The following is a 21,717-nucleotide window of genomic DNA, read 5'->3' as shown; positions in this document are numbered from 1 at the left end:
CCCCCCTCGTTCTTCTCTTCTGCAGACTAAACAATCCCAGTTCCCTCAGCCTCTCCTCAGAAGTCATGTACTCCAGCCCCCTAATCATTTTTGTTGCCCTCTGTTCAACTCTTTCCAATTTTTCCACATCCTTCATGTAGTGTGGGGCCCAAAACTGGACACAGTACTCCAGCTGAGGCCTCACCAATGTCGAATAGAGGGGAATGATCATGTCCCTTGAGCTGCTGGCAATGCCCCTACTTATACAGCCCAAAATGCCATAGCCTTCTTAGCAACAAGGGCACGCTGTTGACTCGTATCCAGCTTCTCATCCACTGTAACCCCTAGGTCCTTTTCTGCAGAGCTGCTTCCTAGCCATTCGGTCCCTAGTCTGTAAGAGTGAATGGGATTCTTCCATCCTAAGTGCAGGACTCTGCATTTGTCCTTGTTGAACCTCATCAGATTTGGCATGTATGTACAATTACTTAATCCACTGTATTTCCAGATGCAGACCCCTACCTCCTGTAAATAGTAACATAGGCTTATCTTTTCCAGGGCCATTATTTATAATCATCATATTTCACCCTGGTGATGTTATGTCAGTTACGTGTGCCCATCTTTCTTCCCTTTGTATCCAGACTCATTTACATTTTTGCCTACTTAAGATTACAGAGATCTGTATGCTCTCTCCTTCATCCCATGGGTTGGGTGGAGTTACCCATGGAGTGTCTTATTTCTGGCTACCTTTTGTATTTATTACCTCAGTTTGGTGGATTACATGCCATCCTCCCTTATTCATGCCAATGGACCATTTACATATCATTGTGATATTATTCTTTTCTTCTGTTGCCTGGATACTACTGACTGGTGTTGCAATTACAGGAGGGGTGTTCGGGATATTCAGAGATACAGGCAAGTCCTATCTTATGCGCATTTAACATGCGCGAATTCAGCTTTGCGTGGTCGGCAAAAACAAAACAAAGAGAAAAATAACAATTTAAATACTGTTCCTGTAGTGTGGGTGATTGCGTCTGTCATTACACTCAATGTAATTTTGACTATACGCGTTTTTCGCTTTATGTGCTGACAGCGGAACATAACCCCAGCATAAGATGAGACTAGGAGACTGTTGGACCATGCAAATACTCCTGATCCATTTACTAGAGTGCATTGCCATTGTTCAACTTTAACTGTCCTTCCCCATATTATTCTTTTCCTCAGCTTCCATTTACATCCTGCTGGTCCTGGCAAGGGGACATGGTGGGGACCCACAATACCCTGACCATCAGCGTGGGCAAATGAAATAAGCCATTTGTGTGAGCTCTGCATCCTTACTGGTCCCATGGTGACCCCAACTACCCAATTCTCAACATTTTTGTTTGGTTTTGGAAACGTAAAGGGGAAGGCTCACGTTACTGTTAGCGACAGCAGTTGGGTTAGGGTTACTCCACTGGAGCTTTGCTGTTTTCACAATTTCTGAATTCACACCACCGCAGCAGAAACCGGTGACCACGGATATCCACAAGAGCCAAGATGAATAGAACTGCATCATTCACTATCTGGACTCTCTCTTTCTGCAAAACATGATAACAAAAGACTGTTTTTCTCCCTGAGGCGTGTTTTTAATTATAACAATCTTTATAAAATATTTTTTTTAATTATATATATAATTTTAAATAATTTAATCATTAACTATATACAATAAACACTAACAATTATAAATGCTTTTTATACTATGATCATTTTTAACTATTTGCCAACAATTATTTTTCAATTTATGGCCCACACAAACTCCATTGACAAAATCAACTGCATTGCACTTGTGTAAGAATATCTCTTCCTATTATTCCAAAACTGATTAGTCCTACTTCCATGATTACCAATCTAATTCCTGCCATTGTTCTGTTTCCTATATCCACCATTAAAGGGATGCTTAATGGGACTGAGCCTCTATTCTGTGAATGCCTCGAATCACCTTTTTGTCAGATGAAATATATGGTATCAAGTCTATGGGATTTCCATTGGTACTCAAGATGGAACATGTGGATCCAGTATCCACATAACAAACCTGACGAATTCTTTCCCTGTCTATACTGACATCAATTAGGGGTCTCTCATGGTTATTTTTTAATAGTCTTTCTATAATCTGTGGGTTTTGGTCCACTGGCTGAAACAGATCCTCCACCTGTACTGCTACTAATGACTCAAAAACTTTGTCTACATCCTGTCCCTTTAGTTCTGGCAGAAATTTGTACCATTCTCTTTCTTGCTGCACTGGTTGCATTTTAATTATAATTTATAAACTAGTTACTTTCTCTCCCTATATTAAACAAAGTAAAACAAATGACTAATTATACTGTAATTTTAACTTGATTTTACTGCCTCTCCCCTTCATTTCTTTAGTTGAGATGAATGGAACCACTTTGCTAGTTTTCTCTTTCCTTGAGGATTATCTAGTTGGTATACTGTAGGACTGGCCTTGTCCACAATTCTTACTGGTCCCATCCATACTGGATTAAATACATGGCCTTTTTCTATAGTATGCCTATACATAACCTTATCATATATTTGCTATTTCTGTGGGTGCAGGACTGGTCCCATCTTCTTATCCATTTGTTCGATATTTGCCTTAAGTGCAATTGTTACCTGTTTATGCATTTTAGCAATGTATTTTAATAACTGTTGCATCCACTGATCTGTTAATACTCTAGGTTGTAATTCGTCTGGAGGCATTCCAACCACCTATCATTGTTCAATCTCCTATTTTGCCCAGTCCTGGCTTTAAACAGAGTTACTCCATGTGAAGCTACTTTTCCTCTGATGGCCATTAATATTAAAGGAAGCTTTTGGTGCCAAGCCTTACCCTGATGATTTACTACTTTAGCATTGTTTGTTCTTTCTACTTGTACCAAACTCTGAGGGTGTCCAGCTATATGCAGTCTTTAATACCAAAAGCTTGACACAGCCTCTTCATAATTTCTCCTATAAAGTGTGACCCTCGATCTGAATCAATTTCCTTAGTGATACCCCCCCTAGTGAATACATAATCTACCAAGTCTTTAGCTGTAGTTAAGAATTACTTCTCATTGGGATTGCCTCTACCTATTTTATAAAAGGATCCAATATTACCAGGCAATACTGTTTTCCTCTTGCAGTTTTCACAAGTGGACCAATATAATTAATCTGTAATGTGACCCATGGGCCTTCTATTCTTTGATGTCCCAACAGACCTTTTACTATCTTGGTATCTGCATTATTGGCAGCACAAGGTAGGCAGTTGTTTACATCTTCTTCCACATCTGTTCTGATACTTGGCCTACTAAGAATTTTATCTATCCCTAAATGTCCATTATTATGAACTAAGGCTATAATTTCAGATCTAACTTCTGTTGGAACAACCTATACAAACATGTCATCATCTGTTTTGGTAGCTAACACTAATCCTGTTTCATTCCGCCAAATCTTTCATCCCTGATATTTTTCTTTTGTTACCAATTTCTTTATTTTGGGGTCCCTTTTCTGTAGCACTACTATCAGAATTGTGGCTGCCATACAATCCCCTCCTTAGTTCCTTTCTTAGACTGTTCATCTGCTTTGCTATTCCACTGAGCTCTTTCAATGTTCCTCCTATGAGCGTTCACTTTGTCATTAATACTAGCTGCATAGGCACAACTTCGTAGGTGTTCCGGGGCTAGAGCACCCACAGGGAAGAATTAGTGGGTGCTCTGCACCCACCGGCAGCCAAGCTCACCTCCCCCCCGCCCCACCTCCTCCTCCCCCCTGAGCACGCCATGTCCCCCGCTCCTCCGCCTACCTCCCAGCGCTTCTCGCCCAGCCGCCACCAAACAGCTGTTTGGCAGCTTTAGCATGCTCTGGGAGGGAGGGGAGGAGTGGGAACAGGGGATGCCCAGGGGAGGAGGCAGGGCGGGGATTTGGGGAAGGAGTTGGAATAGGGGCATGGCAGGGGTGGGAAGAGGCAGGGCAGGGGCAGGACTTCATGGAAGGGATGGAGTGGGGGCAGGGCCAGGGGCAGAAGTGGGGCGGGGTCAAGCACCCACGGGAAAGAGGAGAAAGTCGGCGCCTATGACTAGTTGGCTACTATTATTCAACATATCTATTCCTTTTGCTCCATTGCCATCCAAATTTATCAGGACGAATTGTCCTATTCCTTGATTTGTTCCTAACCAAAAACATTGGTTAGCTAAATGGCACTTGGCTCTCTGTTTCATTAAATACTTGAAATCTTTTTATTGCTACTGGTAGTCCAAATAAATTCTTTTTACCAGTACCAAATGGGGCACTTGTGTCTACTAACATATTTTGTTTGAATGCTCTGCTATTAATCACCACATATACTGTGGGTCTTCGCCATTTATCCTGTTTTAAATGTGCCACAAGGTCAGCGTGATCAGGCTAATACTGTTGCAATTTTTCTCAGGAGTCAATTTCTACTTGGGTCAGAAATTCTCTTATTTTCATAGGTGGCAAGATTTTTATCTTTGCCCCCTTTTTTCCTTGATCCCCCTTTATTTTGTTTGCTTTGCTGGTTCCTTTTTAACTCGTGGAACATTGTTGGACAAAGGTATCAGCAGTGCACCTTGAGGTTTTTTCTTTGAGGGTGGCCCTTTCTGTATTTTACCTACTTTTCAAAGCAGTATACAAATTATTAAACACTACTGCTGTTTTCATTGTTAAGCCAAATTGTGACACTAACGTTCCTTCAGACTGTGTTACATCACATTCCATGGTACCTTCCCATCCTGAGTCAACTCAGGATTTCCATTTCTCCACAGAATCAGAATCCTCTCCTGGGAAGAAAAACTTCACTTCTTTTGAGGTTATTGATGTTACTTCCATAGGGAAGTCCAGAAAAGTTTGCTGAACTTGTATGAGAGCTAACCCTGTTCTTTTCCTCCAATTTTCTGAACCCAACTTTCTTAATGCTCACTACAGCACTGCTTCCCTGAGCTGCACTGTTTACTACCTTCATCGCCTGCAGCTCTTCCTATAAGCAAGCTGCTTCCTGTTGGCAATATGCATGGTTAGCCAGAGTCTGCTGGTTCTGAGAATTCAGAATCACATTTACTGCTTGCTGCTTTTGTGGCCATTTTCCTTAAACAGCAATCTTGCTCCCTTAATATTTCAAGCCATTACTTATCACAAGTGCATCACAGCTTTTTAATCTTCAGCTCATCCTTTAAATCTTTCTCTTGTAACGTGGAGTTCTCAAGCTGAGCCTTTCCCCTAAATCAAAATTCCAGTTGCTACTGGAGCAACTGCTGAACCTGGTCTCAGGAATCTTCTAACCTTTTAGATTCCTCTAACTCAAACATGCAAGGGTTATTTAGTTCTTTTGCAACCATGGCTGAGACATCTGTTCCTGTTGTCCCAGGTATATCAGACATTTTAGCCAACCATCTGGATATTGTATTCCTACTTAGAGGAGCTGTGGACTTGCCAAATACCCTAATTTGTTCCATGGAGCAAGGTCCATGAGGGAACTCTCGGGGTTGTCTCCTGTATCACTCCCACTCAGCCCTTCAAGACTGTCAGAGCATCACTTCATTAACCCCTCCTGGGCCTTGGAGGTGGCCTGTTTTACAGACCTTCCAGACACAGGGAGATAATGAGGCCCAGTGGCAGGACTGGGAATAAAACCTAGCTCTGGTGCTTCCTGCCCCATATTAATTCCCAGAGAGCGCCCCAATGCTCCTGCCCGCCCATACCTACCCAAGGGCAGGGGAGTCAGATCCCTGGCAGTGCAGCATCTACCGGGGACAGAGGCACCCACGCAATTGCCAAACACACGTTGCTATCACGTAAATGCCTGGTAAGAGAGGGACTGATGCGAACCCTAGTTACTGGCATGGCTGGGCAGAACACCGCAGCTGCTGCCACATCCACCCTATGCCCACTGGAGAAGGAGCAGCTCAGCCTCAGTAGGAATCCTGCCACTCTGCTATGGGCTCCACCATTTACCATAGTGAACCTGGCAAGGCAGGCTCTTCCACACGGGCCTGTTATTGTGGCAGCTGCAAGACTCACCTTGTGGGATGGATGCAGCAGCTCAGCGGGTTGCTAGGCCTGCTGGTGCAGCAAGATGACAGGATGTGCCTGGCAGGGCTGGAGGCAGAAGTCCAGCAGCTGAGAGCTGCCAACTGCAGGTGACAGGGTGATCTATTGCTACAGGCATCGGCCTGGCAGGAGGGATCAATCAAAGACCTTGTTATCTGATATGTATCTGGCCACCTCTCTAAGTGTCCCTCATGCCCAGCCTTAATCCTCACTACCATCCCCTTTCCTTTTACCTCAGGCCTACCTCACTACTGTTTCTTTCTTCTTACAGATCTTCCCCTCACCCAACTCCATGCTGTCCCCTCCCAGCAATTCACTCTTCACACACAGGCTCCCCCATTCCTCTCTAGCCCCTCTGCTTCCTTGTGCCCCCTTAGAATTTACTTACAGCAGTGGTGCCCAATCTTTTTATGCACAAGATCACTTTCTGAATTTAAGATCAACCCAGGACCTACCCTGGCCCTCTCACTCTATCCCCCCCACACTCAATTTCACCGGGCTGGGGTAGAGGTGCAGGCTCTGGCCTGAGGGGTTCGGAGTGTGGGAGGCATCTCTGGGATGAGCCTGGGGCAGGGGGCTGAGGTGCAGGAGGGGGTGAGGAGTGCAAGCTCTGGGAGTTTGGGTGTGGGCTCAAGTCTGGGGCAGGATCTTGGGGTGCAGACGCTGGACTGGGGTTTGGGATGCAGGAGGGGGTGTGAGGTGTAGGCTCTGGCCAGAAGGCGCTTGCCACAGGTGGCTCCTGGCTGGCAGTGCAGCAGGGCTATGGCAGGCTCCCTGCCTGCTCTGGCCCTACGTTGCTCCTGGAAGCAGCTGGTTTGTCTCTGCAGCTCCTGGAGCAGGGGAGCAGACAGGCAGGCAGCTCTGCGCGTTGCCCCTGCTCCTCTGCACTGACTCCACAGCTCCCATTGTCCGAGAACTGAAACCAATGGGAGCTGCATGGGTAGCACTAGTGGGCGCGGGCAGTGCACGGATACCCGCTGCTCCTTCTGGGGCCGCAAGCCTTCTCCTAATGCTGAATGGCTCCTGGACAGCATGTCTGGCTCCCTCCCGCCAGCCCCACCACAGTTTGTTGTGGACACTCCCTGTGCCTTACATTCCTCTGGATGAAAAGGAGAGAACAGGACACAGGCTTGGCTGGTATTTTCTGTTTCATTTCTTTGGCTAGAGCAATATTTCTGCATGGATCAACAAATCCCTTCTCACATACAGCCCTGACATGGTTGGGTGCAATCCACCCTCATCATCCTCTCCCAGCTGTTGCCAGGAACCTCTTCAACGAGTAGTGGGTCACCTCAGGGTGATTTCCAACGGGAGTCCAGCAAAAGAAAAACCCACCCTCCTGTTGTCAAGTCTCAGCATAAAGGCCAACAAATGGCTAAGGCAAGAAGGACGAACACCCACCTCACACCTGGGGAAGAGGCAGACTGATGGGAGAGAAGGTTGGCCTACTCTGGGCAGCTGGGACTTCTGTCCTTTACCGCAGACCAAGGTGACAGCCCATTAAAAATATAAGACAGCAACAGACACAGCACCCAGCCCACAACCCAGGTCTCTCCAAACCCAAATCTTTTTCCATGTGGTTCCTCCTAACAGAAGAACCAATTATCAAGGCACAGGCCAAGACAGACATCAGAAGCAGCTCCTTGCTCCAGCCCTACTCCCACCAGCTCCACAAGCGAGAGTGTGCTGCTTAAGAGGATTCAGGCCCTTAACACCAGGAGCTCCAGTTCACATATTGGCTCAACTGCCACAGTCTTTGGTTTATTTGCCCCAAATCAGGCAATATGAGGACATCTCATCCCTGTCCCATCGGGGCTTATGACACCTCCCGGCACTCTGGACTGCAGCATCCTGCCTCACTGGTGCAAGAGAAGACAATGCAGGTTTCCATTTAAGAGCAGCTGTGCAGACCGTGGGTTTGTATAACCCCCTGTTCTTGTGTGTGAGCCAGCAGCGCGTACTCAGCGCGGCTGATCAGCCCACAGCAAGAGGAGAGGTGATGGGGAGTCCCCAGTGAAGGCATAAGGAGGCGGTAGGCAGGATAGCTGGGAAAGCAGTGTCAGGACAGATGGACCCCAGAGAATTAGCTGCCCTGAGGCTTTATGACCCTTCCCCGCTTCAGTCTCACTCCTTGGCCTCTTTGCGCTGCACCTTGGCCTCTTTGCGCTGCACCTGGCGTTTCTGCAATAGTGCCAGCGTATCCCGCTTCTCGATCCGGCGCAGGTGCTTCTTCTTGGCACGCTTCAACTTGAGCGGATTCCGGATCTGCAGGGGTGGACCAAGAGAGAAAAACTGTGAACCTCAGCCATGGAGCAACACAGTCCAAGGACAAAACACCTCTTGGGGACAACTGGTCAGAAAAAAATGCTGCTGTGGTATCTCATGAGAGTTGTACTTCAAGTGCCTCATAATCCCACTTCTCCTCTATAGGCTGGGCTGCCTGGTCAGACTATATCTCCCATGATGCAGCACACTGACCCTTCATGAAGCTGTACAGAATGGGCAGTCCTGTTTGTGGTGCATCATGGGAAATGTGGTCTGGCTGGGGAGTCCAGCCAATAGAGAAGAATGGGAGCATGAGGTAACTCAACTACAACTCTTAGGAGGCACCATGGCAGTGGCAGCTTTTCCAAATGGAAACATTTCAGTTTTTCAAATGAAAAAAAAGGAAAGACACCCCCCACCCCAAAAGTTAATCCTCCAATTTTCAGTCAAAAACGGTTTCAGTGGAAAGTTTTCAGCCACCCATAGCACTGGGGCAAGTCACACATCTTGGAGCCAAAGCAGGGCTGTTTGCTAAAGCAGGGCTCTGCCTAGTTTAGCTCTGAATAGTTTTAGTGACAGGCTTCCCACGCAAAAAAAGACTATTCCAGAGGCTCAGATTCTAGTATGAGGCTGTTTTTCCCACTATCCATCTGGATTTGTCTCTCTCTCTGTTCATTTTCACCCTCTTGTCCCTGCCGTGGGCACTCTACAAGAAACCAGTCTCTGCAGGGAGGAAAAATTGGGTTGACCCCAGCAACTCACAAAAATCTGACATGACACATGTCAGGCCTCAACACAAATATAGTTTCCTGAGCAGCAACCGGGACACAATGAGTACAGGGGGAGGAGCCCCCAAAAGAATCTGTCCCATGTTGGAAAGGTAGGTTCTGGGTCTCCCTGCAGGAGAGGCTAAAAAGCCAGGACACTCACCACTTGTACAATCTCCGCCTTCCGCTCATTCTCCAGGCGTCGTTTCAAGTTCTCTTCTCGGCGCTGCTTCTTCTCCTGCAGAAACAGCAGAGTGAAGCTTTGATTTTATATCCTGCCATTCAGGGAAACTGCAATCTAGGGTCATGCCCAGGAATAGGAGCAGAGGGGGAAGAGGCAGAAAAGGTGAGAGATGTCCACAGCAAAGATCATAAGAGAGAGAGAATCAGCGAGGCAAGAGAGGAGAGAGGGCAAAAGCTGCAGAGGAGAAGGCTCTTGCATCAGGCCCAGTGAGGTTCTCTCTAGGTACTTTAATAATTAGTTGTGTGCCTGTACGTAGAGATCCTTCCTGGGGGACAGGGGAGTCAACGCAATGAGTGTGTGAGAGCTCCATAATCTAGGGACCTCTGCTATGGAAGTTCGACTCCTTTCACAGGCCTCTCCCACTGGGGGATGCGTTCACTGCTTCAGTGGAATGCTGGGATCGGAGTTGCAAGACGGAGAGGCGATCTCAGGTGGCCAGAGAGTCCTACACAGGGCTTTGAATAGCAGGACACACCCCTCGCTTTGCACTCTGTATCCAATGGGGGGCCAGAAAAGACAGCAAACATCAGGAAACTGGGGTGATGAGTTCGTAGGGACCTGTGCCACTGAGCAGTTGGGCTACTGCGTTATGTACCAGAGGGAGATTATGTACCAGCTGTTGGGCTTAATTCCTTGGAGTGGTCCCAGCAGGTGGCACTGTTCTATACTCCTGTAAGTTCTTTTTCTTAGTGCACAAGTCTTATAGATTTAAAAGCCAGACAAGACCATTGTGATCATCTAGTCTGAGCTTAAATTTGCACTTTATTTCTAGTCTGCATTTATCTAGCTTCAGTTTCGTCATTGGATCTTGTTATGCCTTTGTCTACTAGATTAAAGAGCCCTCTATTATCAAATTTCTGTTCCTTATGCAGGTACCTACTGACTGATAAAGAGAAGATCAAGGAGTGGGTTGAAGTATAGAATATTGGAATTGGAGAGCATCCCTTTAAACAGTGTGACTCTCAGACAGATATGCTGGGTCACTTAGTTTTGGGTTATGCAGGGTTCTGGGAGCAATGATCCTGGGAAGGAGAAAACCACATCAATGGTGGAAGAGTTTGCTCACTGCTCTGATCAGTCAATTCTGGAGGCAGAGTTGCTTTCTGGGAACCAAGCTCTAGTGCTGTTCAGAAATTCCCAGAAGAATAAATTTGCCCTGTATGCTGTTTGACCATCTCTGTTCCAGGACTGGTGTATGGGTAAGCTTGGAAGTATTAGATAATTATCAATAAATGTTTATTTCACCATACACGCTGAAATTGATGAAAAAATATTTCTAGCAATAGTAATTGAAAAGTACAGATGGGCAAAGTAAGAAAAGTGCTGCTTGAGAACTTATTAGGGTTTGATTTAAAGCTATTTACTTTGCATATTTTGACATCATGTTGACAATGTGTGTTATAACAGCCATAAAGCTTTAGCTCTTTGAATCCCAGTGTTTGACTATCACTAAATAATTGTCTGGACCCCCCCATAATTTCATACAATTGTGAAAATGTAAATAAAAAAACAGAAAAAAATGTTTAAAAATAAACATTGATATTATCCATCAAAATGATTTAAAAAATTGAATTCTGCCAAACCTATGTATAGTATAAATACATCAAAATCACACTTAGATTATACCCAGACTGTGTCACTGATTTCTCCTCTACTGGAAAAATAACCGGCAAGCCCCCAAACATTTGCTACCATCCAACAGAGCGTGTCAGAAGAGGTGGCAATACAATTAAGTTGCATGGTATGAAGGAAGAGAGAAGGTGGCTAGAGCAAAGAGGAGACAGTCCATGAGATAGCCTGGAGCTAGGATGTGGCAGGTTTTTAAACAAAACTGGATCAGGAACAGAAAAGAAAACCAGTGGAATTGTTTCAGGACAGAAGTGAGGGGATTGGCACACGGCAGTAGGTGTCTGCACATGCAAACTGCCACCCCAGATCAGAGGTGAGATCCATCCAGCCAATATCCTGTCTCTGACAGCAGCCCGCACCAGATGCTGCAGAGGAAGGTGCACACAACCCACATGCCACATATGGAACAATCTCCCCAAACAGAAGTTTCTCCTGGAGCCCAGGGTGTTCTTAGTGGTCATCTTAGATCCTGACACAGCAGGCTTTGCTACTCAGATTTGTATCCCTTCGTATTTATCATTATCCCACAAAGGGGACTGTGGAGAGATGAAGCACAGGGAAATCTTAGGAAGGAGAGCTGAAGATCAGGGCAGAGCTGAAGCAGCAGCATGCACAAGCAATGCTGCAATGGAGGCAACAAGTAAGGTCCCAGACACTGGAGAGGAGTGAGGTGGAAAGGAGAGAGGTCAGGCTTAAGAATGACACTTAAGTTAGAGGCAAACAAGAGGCAAGTTCGGGTGGGAACTAGAGCTGAGGGGTATGAGGGAGGCTTCTATAGCCTGAGAGGCACATTTCTGCACTGGAGACTTAGGCCAGGTCTACACTGCGACTTTAAATCGGTTTAATGGCCGATATACCGATTTAACGCTGTATCCGTTCACACGATGTCGTCATTAATATCGAGTTAAACGGCTCCTTAAATCGATTTCGGAACTCCTCCCAAACGAGAGGAGTAGCGCTAAATTCGATAGTGATAACTCGGATTAGGGTTCATGTGGACGGAAATCGACGTTATTGGCCTCCGGGCGGCATCCCAGAGTGCAGCACTGACCGCTCTGGACAGCAATCTGAACTCGGATGCAGCGGGCAGGTAAACAGGAAAAGCCCCGCGAACTTTTGAATTACATTTCCTGCTTGTCCAGCGTGGAGCTCTGATCAGCACGGCTGGCGATGCAGTCTCAAATCCAAAAAGAGCTCCAGCATGGACCGTACGGGAGATACTAGGTCTGATCGCTGTATGGGGAGACAAATCTGTTGTATCCAGCTCCGTTACAGAACACGAAATGCCAAAGCGTTTGAATAAAAAACTGCAGGATACACAGCGCTGCGTGACAAGCGTAACGGGAAGCCAGAGACTCAAATGGACGCTCATGAAGGGAGGGAGGGGGTACTGAGGACTCCAGCTATCCCACAGTCCACAGCAGTCTCTGAAAATTATTTGCATTATTGGCTGAGCTCCCAATGTCTGTAGGTTCAAACACAGTGTCTGGCGTGGTTCAGGGAACAGCTCCTCAGTTTATTTCCCCCCCCCACCACGTGAAAAAAAAAGGGAAAGATTGCTGTGCTATGGCGTTTGCTCAATGCACTCCGCGAAAAAGGCGCCAAAGGGTTGTCTGCTGCCTTCACAAAGGGAGGGGTGAGGCTGTACCCAGCACCACCCGGGGCAGTGTTTTCTGCCCCATCAGGCACTGTGCTCTCAACACGGAAGTGGGAACTATGGGATAGCTGAGGAACAGCTACCCACAGTGCACCGCTCCTGAAATCGATGGTAGCTTTGGACCATGGACGCAAACAATCGATTTCGGGATCCCACTGTGGACGCGCTAAACCGATTTTATTAGATCTGTTTTGTAATATCGGTTTAAGCTAATTCGAAATAATCGTGCAGTGTAGACGTACCCTTAGAGCTGAAGGAACTGAGACAGAACAGCAACATTACTTGATCATGACAGGCACAGGGGTGGCAATTCCAAGGTGAGAATACCATCAAATCTTGGGGTTCATTAACCATTGCAGGCCTCCTCTTGGAGCCTAGTTTACTGCTGTGATAACATGTGGGTGCAAGGGAGGGGACACACACACACACACAGGGTTGGGATAATTGGGCAGTGAGCTGTGCTAAACCATCCCCTCCCTTTACCTCACGCTCCCTCTGTTTTTCTTCCTGGAGATGCCGGGCAAAATCCTTGACTATTTTCTTCTCCTGGCGCTCTTTCATCTTTCGCTCCCAGGAGGTGCGGAGCGGCTTGTCCTGAATCATATGGGAAAACCTAAAGAAGAGGGGAGAGAAAGAATTCTCATCAGACACCAACACACAGAGGGGAGCATTTACATTAAGACAGCTTCACACAGCAACAGGCCAGAGTCAGGAACAGATTCCAGAGCACTTTTACAAGGGGGAGAGGTGTTATCCTGGGTGCCCATTTAGCATTAGTGCCCATCTCCAATTCTGTCTGTTTGTAATACATCATGGGGAAAGTCACAAGCCTTCCTAGATCCCAGCCTCCTCATGCCACCACAACCCTACCCTAGTCTCCCCCCTCTCCCAGCCCCACACTCCATGGTCTTACTCCTAGCTCCCCCCACCCCAGGCGCCTCCCTCCCGTACTCCACCTTCTCGCCCAGCCTCCCCCCTCACCGCTTCTTGCCAGGATCCTTCCACACCCGCCCGGATTTAGGCTTCCCCTTGGGAATCGCCGGCGCCTCCTTGCCCTTCTTGGCCGAATTCCGTCGCTGCAGGGCAGAGGCCGAGGCAGGAACCGGGGCCGGGGCCACCCCCAGGGTCTCGCCGCGGCCGGGCTCCCCGGGGGCACTCGCTTGCCCGTCCTCGGGGCTGACCGGCGGAGCCATGGGCTCCTCCCGGGGTTGCTCGGGCGCCGGCTCTAGCCCCTGCGCCTGCAGCCTCCGGCTCCTCCGCAGCCGCCTCCCGGCCCTGGCGCCCCGAGCCGGCTCCATCCCCACGTGTCCAGCTGCAACCTCCCGCCGCGTCCCTCCCAGCGTGGAGCAGCTGCCAGCGACGTCATTGGCGCGCGCGACAGGAACCGTTCCCGGCTCTACGCGTGCTCAGAATCAAACCAGACCGACGCCAGGTGCCATGTTTGTGAGGGGAACCACTGCAGAACCCACCCCCTGTCCGCCATGTTTGTGAGGGGCATCAGAGGGAAAGGTAGGGCCAACTTTCTAACAGCAGAAACCTGAACATCCCGGCCCCGGCCCTGGCCCTTCCCCTCCCTCGCTCTTCCCCAAACTTGCTCACTTTCCCATTTTCATGGGGGGGTGAGGGCTCTGGGGTGGGGCTAGGGTTAGGGGGTTGGGGTGCAGGAGGGGGCTTTAGGCTGGGGCCAAGGGGTTTGGAGGATTGGGAGGGGGCTCGAGGCTGGGGCAAGGGGTTGGGATACAGGCTCCAGGAGGGAGTTTAGGTGTGGGAGGGGCTCAGGGCTGGTGTTGGGGTGCTGGAGGAGGTCAGGGGTGCAGGCTCCAGGGATCAGGGGGCAAAATGAGGAACAAAGCATTTGATAAAATGAGAGCACTTTTAATCTGAAAAGATAATTGCCTGGGAAGAGGCTGGTATATACTGAAATGATAACACAGTTGTTCAGAACAACAGTATTATACGGTTATTTTCTTCAGCGCTAATGCTAATATCACCATGTGTTGGTTATATGCTGGGGTGGCCAATCTGAGCCTGAGAAGGAGCCAGAATTTACCAATGTACATTGACAAAGGGCCACAGTAATACATCAGCAGCCCCATATCAGCTACCAAACCCCACTCCCAGCACCTCCCACCCCCAGGCAGCCCCGTGAATCAGCACCTTTCCCCTCCTTCCCCACATCTCCCAATCAGCTGTTTTGTGGCATGCAGGAGGCTCTGGGGGCAGCAGGGGGAGGAATGAGGGAATGGCAGGCTAAGGGGAGGAGCTGGAGTGGGGGCATGGCATGTGGCAGAGCCAGGGGTTGAGAAGTGAGCACCCTCTGGCCCATTGGAAAGTTGGCATCTGTAGCTCCAGCCCTGGAGTCGGTGCTTATACAAGAAGCCGCATATTAACTTCTGAAGAGCCGCATGAGGCTCTGGAACGACAGGCTGGCCACCCGTTATATGCAGAAAAGACATTAATTATGTGATTGACATAATAAAAGGTGTGAGCTCTAAGCAGAATCCTGATGCTCGCCCGTTTGCCAGCTTAAACAAGGCAGTGTGTCCCATGGACCTAATTTTCCAAAGATTTAGATTCATAGTTTTTAAGGCCAGAAGGAGCCATTAGACCATTTTGGTCTGAACTTCTACATAACATACGCCAGATAAGTTCACCCAGTTACCTCTGTATTGGTATATGTAAAACTGTTTAAGCAGGTCACATTGTCAGCACTTTCTTGATTCTCTTATGTTACAGTTCGTGGGCAATGTGATACTGACTATTGATATGCACTATTCCAGAATAAAAGTGATTTCATTTCAGAATAGTTACTCCACTTTGGAAGCACAATCTGGAGTAAAGTAACTTTTATTCTGGAATAGAATGTCCGGATGGGGAGCTATTGTGAAATAGTTATTCTGGTCAGTTTCCTTATGTAAACAATTCCTTTCCTAAGGAATCAATGTCCAGGGTATTTTAAAGTGACATTTTACAACAAGCCTTTTTGTTGACATTCCATAACTAAAGGAACATTTATTCTTTCATTTTTGACTTAAAATGTTGTTTTGTTTTGGATACTGAAAAAGTTCAGTTTTCCTTTGGGGATGTTTTGGAAATTCCTCTTTTGGTGACTTTCTCGTCTTTGTTTTTTTCAATGGAGGAAGCAAAAAAGTGGTTGAAATCCCCCCCATCCTCTTTTTTAACTTCTTCCAACTCAGAAGAGTTAAAACAGTGAAAAGTTCTTTTGAACTAAAAAGATGTGAAAAAAAGTTTTTTAAAAAGTTATTAAAAGTGCTACTTCCTTTAATTTTTAATTTCTTTTACAACTGAAAAAAACTGTGAACAAGTGTTTAATTTTATTTTTACTTTTCTCAACTTGTTCCCCATTTTTCTTCACTGGAAAAAGTGAAAAAAGGGAGTGGGGTGTAACCATCCCAATTTCTTCAGTTTTCAAAAGCTGAAATGAAAGCGTATAAATTGAAATATATTTAAATTTTTAATTTCAAATTACATTTTGAAATGCAACAATAAATCTCTTGTTTTGTTTCAAAGTGGCATTTCAAAACAAAACGAGTGGTTTTTTGTTTGTTTTTTTGCTTTAGTTTTGAAATGCCCCACAGAAAACCAACGTTTTCCAATCAGAAAATTTAAAAACAGAATTTTTCCTGTGGAAAGATCCAGGGGACAAATTCTGGTATTCTGATCCAGTCTGTATAACACTTTCTGCTGTCGTTGTCTAACAGCTGACCTTAAGCAGTGCTGAATATCTGCAATGCCCAATGCAGTGAACTAGAACTCTGAGTGCTCAGTAGTAAAACTGGGTAGAAAATGGTTCCCATCTGCATAAAATTTTTGAAATTTTTCTTGGCCCAAATTGGGATGAAATGTCAAAATCTCAAAACACTTTGCAAACTGAAAATTTGATTTTTACCTTCTTAAATTAACTTTTTTTTGCTATCATTAGCTTAAATTTATAAATGAAAAGTAGTTTTGCACTGAAAAAATTGATTTTTTTTGTTTGAAAAATAAAATTTTAACTCTTTTGTCCCAAAATTTTTCAAAACAAGAAGTTCTTCAAAACCACCCTTTTCTCACAAACCGTTTTGGTTTCAGTGAATTGGCATTTCCATACCAAAAAAATTTTTTTTTGCTGAAAAATTCCTGACTAGCTCTAATCAGTACCACTCAGAATCCAGACTGGTAAGGAACACTTCTCAAATTTGAGAGGTAAGCTTGGTTTTGATTGAACAGATAGGGATGTAGCTAGACATAACATTCTGTGGGAACATTTGTTATAATAATACTGTAAGCTCAGGTTAATATAGCAAAAAAAAAATAAAATAAAAATGCATCTTTAGCATTTGCACGGTATGCAATAGAATGAACCTGGCAACAGACATGAGAGGTGGATTCTTGTTGGAGCTGTGAAGGGAACAAGGAAATCTGATACATTTATATTGCCCTAGAGGTGTTGCTTTCCCATTGTGGCACCCTGAATCCTTCCTGGTGGGTTACAGAATGAGACATTTTAAGATCCAAGTAATGGGAGCGGTGGGGTACTGGAAGACAACTGGGATACTGGAAGGGAAGGGAGATCAGTGAGATCTTTCTTTTATGACATGATCCTCAGAATGAAAGAGCTGGATGACCATTGCCATAAATCAAAGAAGATTTGAAAGAAGTTAGGAGGTGAGTGAATGCGATTCTAAACAGCAGTAACCCTGGTGGTCCTAAGCGCTTTATTCTGCAAGTCCTGAAGGCTGCTAAGGATTTGACTTTCCCTCAGAAATATCTTATTTGAGAGCATCAGCTGTGGCTGAAGAAATCATTCTAAGGACCTGGAAATCAGCAAAGAAGTCAAGTGCTAAGGGCTGGTCCATAAAACATGTGAACTGGATGGGATAATACAACATGAAAGGAGAACGAATAAGTTTTTTCAGGACACAGAGGGGCCAAGTTCTTGGTGGAAGCCCAAGACATCAGGAGTTACTGAGGGCTGAATGTGGCATTTACACGGAGATCATGGCATCGCTGCTCTGTTCTGGGACAATCAGGATGTCATATCTCTAGTGGGTTTTTTTTTATATCACATGCTGCCCTGTATGTTCCATCACGTAATAGATAAGTTTATATCTGGCTACAGAATCTGTTACCTTGTATCCGCAGCCTATTGCTTACTGCACTCCTTTACTGCAATACAAATTTTAAAAAAATTAAACAGACCCCCACTCTCTGCCTAGGTGCAGTTAAGTTGTGTGACGGGACCAGGGGGCAAAGACTAAGAAAAAGGGATGGGTCAACTTCTACTCCATAATCCTGTTGACTCTCACTGTCTTCCCCATCCATCTTGTTTGCCTGTGCAGATGGGAGGGTTTGGGGAACTCGGGGAGAGGTGTGAGCAGGACAGAAGGATGGCTTTGGAGCTTGCTGTCTTGTGCTCCGGCTGCAGAGAGTTCCAGGGATCACAGGAGGATGGGGGGGGGGAGGGGACTGGGTTCAGTCTCATTCCAGCTCCTCCCCTTTTACTGACTGCTGAGGTTGAGGGGCCAGGGAAGGCGTGTGTGGGTCAATTTGTTTTCACTGTCCCCATACAGTCTGGAGCGTTTGGGAATGAGGGGAGGGTTTTGGGGTGCAGAAAGAGTTAAGTCCTGCCTTCTAGTTTCAGGGGAGGGGAGGAAGTTCAGGGATAAGAGTCCATGAGGGGACTCTGTGAGGAGGGTCCTGAGAGAGGTCATGGGCTGCAGTACGTTACAGACGGGAGAGTTTGCAGGGAAAGTCAGGGGATACTTTGAGTGTTAAAGCTGCTCTCATCTCTCAGTTGGGGGACTCAAGAATAGTGGTGTCTGGCTCAGCATTTTCCCCTATCCCCTAGACACAGAAGAGTTGTGGGGGTAGGGTGGGCTGCATGAGATGGGGCTCAGAGTTTGCTCCCTCTGCCATCCTGGCCTGGGAAGGTGAAGAAGTGGTCAAAGGTCCATGTCGCTGTGGCTCCAGTGCAAGAAATCTCCATCATGTTCTCAGTACACCTCGGGGGTGGGAGGAGCAGAGCTGGCCTCTACTCCATCACAGCACCTGAGGAATAATCAGAGAACAGAATTCACCTTCCCATCTCATCAGGATCACACCGAAAATCAGCATTTGGCCCCTCCCCACCTCCACCTTTTCTGACTAGTTCATCCAAGAGAGGGTTAGAATCCATTGGTGGATCAACATAGAGGTAAAGTGCTGGACTGATCCAACATGGGCAATGAATTCCCCTTTCCAAAAGGAAAGGGGTCAAGGGGATCTGATTTTGCTCCCACTGAAATCCCTGGACAAACCCTCATTGACATCAATGGGGGCTCAGCTGGTGGCTCCATTGTCAGAGCGATGGGGCAGGAGGTCTCTCCAGGGCTAAGGGAAGGGGAGTCTTTCTGCTGATGTCAGTAGGCTGTGGATCAGGCACGAGATAAGCACTGTGTGTGCGTGGTTGCTCCAGGATTGGAGGGCAGGGAGTGTCTCTCAGCTCCAGCCTCACCATCTGCGTGTAGTCTTGCTGTTTCAAGGCCTTGTGTCCGTACACCAGGGCAGCGATGGCCGTGCACAGCTCCAAGAAGCAAAGCAGGATGAATATTGAATTAATCCCATGACTCAGAATCTGTGGGGAAGAAAGCCCAGGGGAAGTCATCTGGCAACCCCAGTGCACAGAGCCACCTCACCCGGGGGGAGGCCTGTGCCCCAGCTGAGAGGTGTCATTACTACACAGTGAGGGGGTGAAGGCTGCCTGAGCTCTCTCTCTACCGTATGCCCTGATATGGGGCAGGTCATGGCAATGGGGCCCAGCCATCCAGTGGCCAGACATACTATGTGTTGGGTCCTGCTTGGCACTGACTAGGACTCAAATTGGCTGCATTAGGCAGTGACTCTCCCAGTACAACCAAAGGGAATCCCTTCTCCTCCCAGGCCTGAGCAGGGCAGAGCCTGTTTTGTTTCAGAGTCTAGCTCCCTGCCCCTCCTTTGTCTCTGGCTCTTCTCCTGCCCCTTGTTCTCACTCACTCTGTGAAGCTCACCAGAGAAGCTCATTGCTTTGGCAGGGCCCTGGGCCAGGTCACACCCATGGGGTCCCAGGTAGATTTTAGTGACCCACCTAGCATGTTTGAGGGAGGAGGGTTTGGCAACAGGGTGGAGGGCAGGAAGGGAGGAAGCAGAGGGAGTTGTGTTGGATTGGGGCAGGCCAAGGGGGCTGCAGCTTCTCATGGCACAATATGGGCCCTGAATTAAAGCATAGTTTCTGTACTGTTCCCCTCACTATGGCCATTGTGATGGCTGCAATCATGGTTGGCACACCAGGAACTAAGCTTGGAGCCTCTGGAGTGTGGTGTATTGGAAATGGTGTTAAAATTACAAGCACTCACTTTATATTGTAGGGGACCAGCCACCACCTTAGCTAGCCCCTGCAGAAACTGAACTGGGGACCCCTGAGAACCAAACTATGGAGTCTTTACAGGCTGAGCTAAAGAACCAGGCTCTCAAGTGGCTGCTGTGCACCAGGTGCTATGGGGACCCATAACAACCACACACTGACCCTACACCCACTCCTGAGCTTCCTCCTATAAGGCTGTACAGCTGAGTGATCCAGTCCCCATTCCGGGCTACATACTGATGGTATCATTATACCGACTGGCCAAGGAAAAACTGATCTCTTTAAACCTCAGGGTGCTGAGCTGAAGCAGTTCTCAGTGTGGGCCCCATCTAGCCCTGGGGCAATGCTGCTGTTGTGGAGGCACCCCGCTAAACAAAGAGCCCATTCCTAACCTCTCCCTACTTATTGACAGTTGCAAGCAAGCAAAAATCATGAGTCAGGCCTCAAAGAATTGCAAGTTTGGTGTAAAAATCATGAGCTTTAACCCCCCAACACACAAATGTGGGGTTCATTTTATTTGCCTTTCAGTTCCCCACAGCCAGAAACCTGGAGGAACCTTTCTTTTTTGTTTTGTTGTTTTAAACGGCAGCTGAAAGTCTCAACTAATCAACCTAATCCAGGAGCTGGGGCTTTAAGAAAAACACCAAATATTGTGCAACTCAAATAAATCTGCAAGGGTTGGCAGCACCACTTGCATCTGAGCCTCTCAAAGGGTTTCACAGACATTATGACGGCCAACCCACCTGAGAAAGACACTATTAGCCCCATTTTCTAGATGGGGAAACTGAGGCACAGAGTGGGGTTGCAGAGCAAGTCAGTGACAGAGCTGAGGTCTCCTGACCCACCCTGGTCTAGTGAATAACTACTACAGCTTCCTGGGCCTCCTTTTAATTGAAACCCCCACCCCCATCCCCAATCAGGTGGACAGATGGATTCGTTGTCCCTTACTGAATTTCTTTTCTCATGTTGCGGAGCCATGGGTCCTGAGAGGGTGATCCCAGGTCCCTTGGAGTGCTAGACCCAGTCAGGCCCCTGCAAAGAGGCTGTGGATTGCTGCAGGAGCGAGGGGAATGGAAGAGGTACCCACATAGACATTTTGGGAGCAGTCCAGCGGGGTCATTTTGCAGCTCTCATGCATGCTGCACCACGGGATGTCTTGGCCGAGCTCCACACTGTGAATGATCATGGCTGTCAGGGTGGCCAGGATGACCAGGCCGCTGATAATGTAGCAGACTTTCACCTGGATCAATCACAACCAATTAGAGGAGAGCAGGGCACAATATCTGTCATCGTTACAGCAGTCACTGAGATTAGCGCCCCAGTGCGATGGCGGCCCTACAGGCACAGCAAGAGACAATCTCTGCCCCAAAGGTCTTACCATCCAAACAGACTAGGTAGAAAGATGTTATAACTCCCATCCCCTGCCTCCCGCTCTACAGGTGTGGAACTGGGACACAGAGACGTTAGGTGCCTTGCCTGAGGTCAAATCTGTGTCAGGACTGGGAAAAGAAGACATCTTTCCAGATCCCCAGGCCAAAGCCTTAACTACAAAGCCATCTTCATGGCACGTTTATAATAAGGGTGTAATCTCTAAAGGCTCTGCTGTCTGCCGAAGCAGGTAACCAGTTTGTGTCCAGTTCCTCTCACACAACACAAGTAACAGTCTGGAGGACAAGCAACTCTGTCACATCCAGACCAATCAGCTGAGGCACCTGAGCTG

General features: G+C 47.3%; 2 protein-coding genes across 5 annotated transcripts in view; both read right to left on the bottom strand.

Moving 5' to 3' along the window:
• Positions 1-1,335: 1,335 nt before the first annotated feature.
• CCDC86 (coiled-coil domain containing 86) lies at positions 1,336-13,935 on the bottom strand. 3 transcript variants are annotated; one of them, XM_032782383.2, is made up of 5 exons: positions 13,598-13,679; positions 13,100-13,229; positions 9,250-9,324; positions 8,162-8,319; positions 1,336-1,553 (listed from the first exon to the last, which is right to left on the bottom strand). In XM_032782383.2, the coding sequence occupies exons 2-4, from the start codon at positions 13,217-13,219 to the stop codon at positions 8,179-8,181; spliced, it is 336 nt and encodes a 111-aa protein (XP_032638274.2). In that variant the 5' UTR covers positions 13,220-13,229; positions 13,598-13,679; the 3' UTR covers positions 1,336-1,553; positions 8,162-8,178. The 3 variants fall into 3 exon arrangements, with proteins under 3 accessions (XP_032638274.2, XP_074921110.1, XP_032638273.2); XM_075065009.1 differs by lacking the exons at positions 1,336-1,553; positions 13,598-13,679 and adding an exon at positions 13,773-13,935 and having other exon boundaries at positions 8,129-8,319; XM_032782382.2 differs by lacking the exon at positions 1,336-1,553 and having other exon boundaries at positions 8,129-8,319; positions 13,598-13,766.
• Positions 13,936-15,639: 1,704 nt separating this feature from the next.
• LOC116825948 (membrane-spanning 4-domains subfamily A member 4A-like) overlaps positions 15,640-21,717 on the bottom strand; it is a 16,879-nt gene continuing 10,801 nt past the window's right edge. For both annotated transcript variants that reach the window (XM_075065007.1, XM_032782381.2), the window contains 3 exons: positions 21,085-21,237; positions 19,113-19,232; positions 15,640-18,667 (listed from right to left, as the gene is read on the bottom strand). In XM_075065007.1, the coding sequence (XP_074921108.1) occupies positions 18,659-18,667; positions 19,113-19,232; positions 21,085-21,237 (282 nt within the window). In that variant the 3' untranslated portion in view covers positions 15,640-18,658. The remainder of the gene's footprint in view (positions 18,668-19,112; positions 19,233-21,084; positions 21,238-21,717) is intronic.

This window comes from Chelonoidis abingdonii, chromosome 4 (genome assembly GCF_003597395.2).
Source record: "Chelonoidis abingdonii isolate Lonesome George chromosome 4, CheloAbing_2.0, whole genome shotgun sequence".
In the NCBI taxonomy this organism is placed as follows: Eukaryota; Metazoa; Chordata; order Testudines; family Testudinidae; genus Chelonoidis; species Chelonoidis abingdonii.
Note: the sequence above shows the minus strand (reverse complement) of the source record. Positions and strands in the feature narration are given on the sequence as shown.

Coding starts and splice junctions, on each gene's coding strand:
- CCDC86 (XM_075065009.1), bottom strand. CDS start 13,219: ATGATTCAGGACAAGCCGCTCCGCACCTCCTGGGAGCGAAAGATGAAA. Junction 9,325..13,099: donor AAAAACAGAGGGAGCGTGAG/GTAAAGGGAGGG, acceptor CTGTTTCTGCAG/GAGAAGAAGCAGCGCCGAGA. Junction 8,320..9,249: donor AGGCGGAGATTGTACAAGTG/GTGAGTGTCCTG, acceptor CCACCCCTGCAG/ATCCGGAATCCGCTCAAGTT.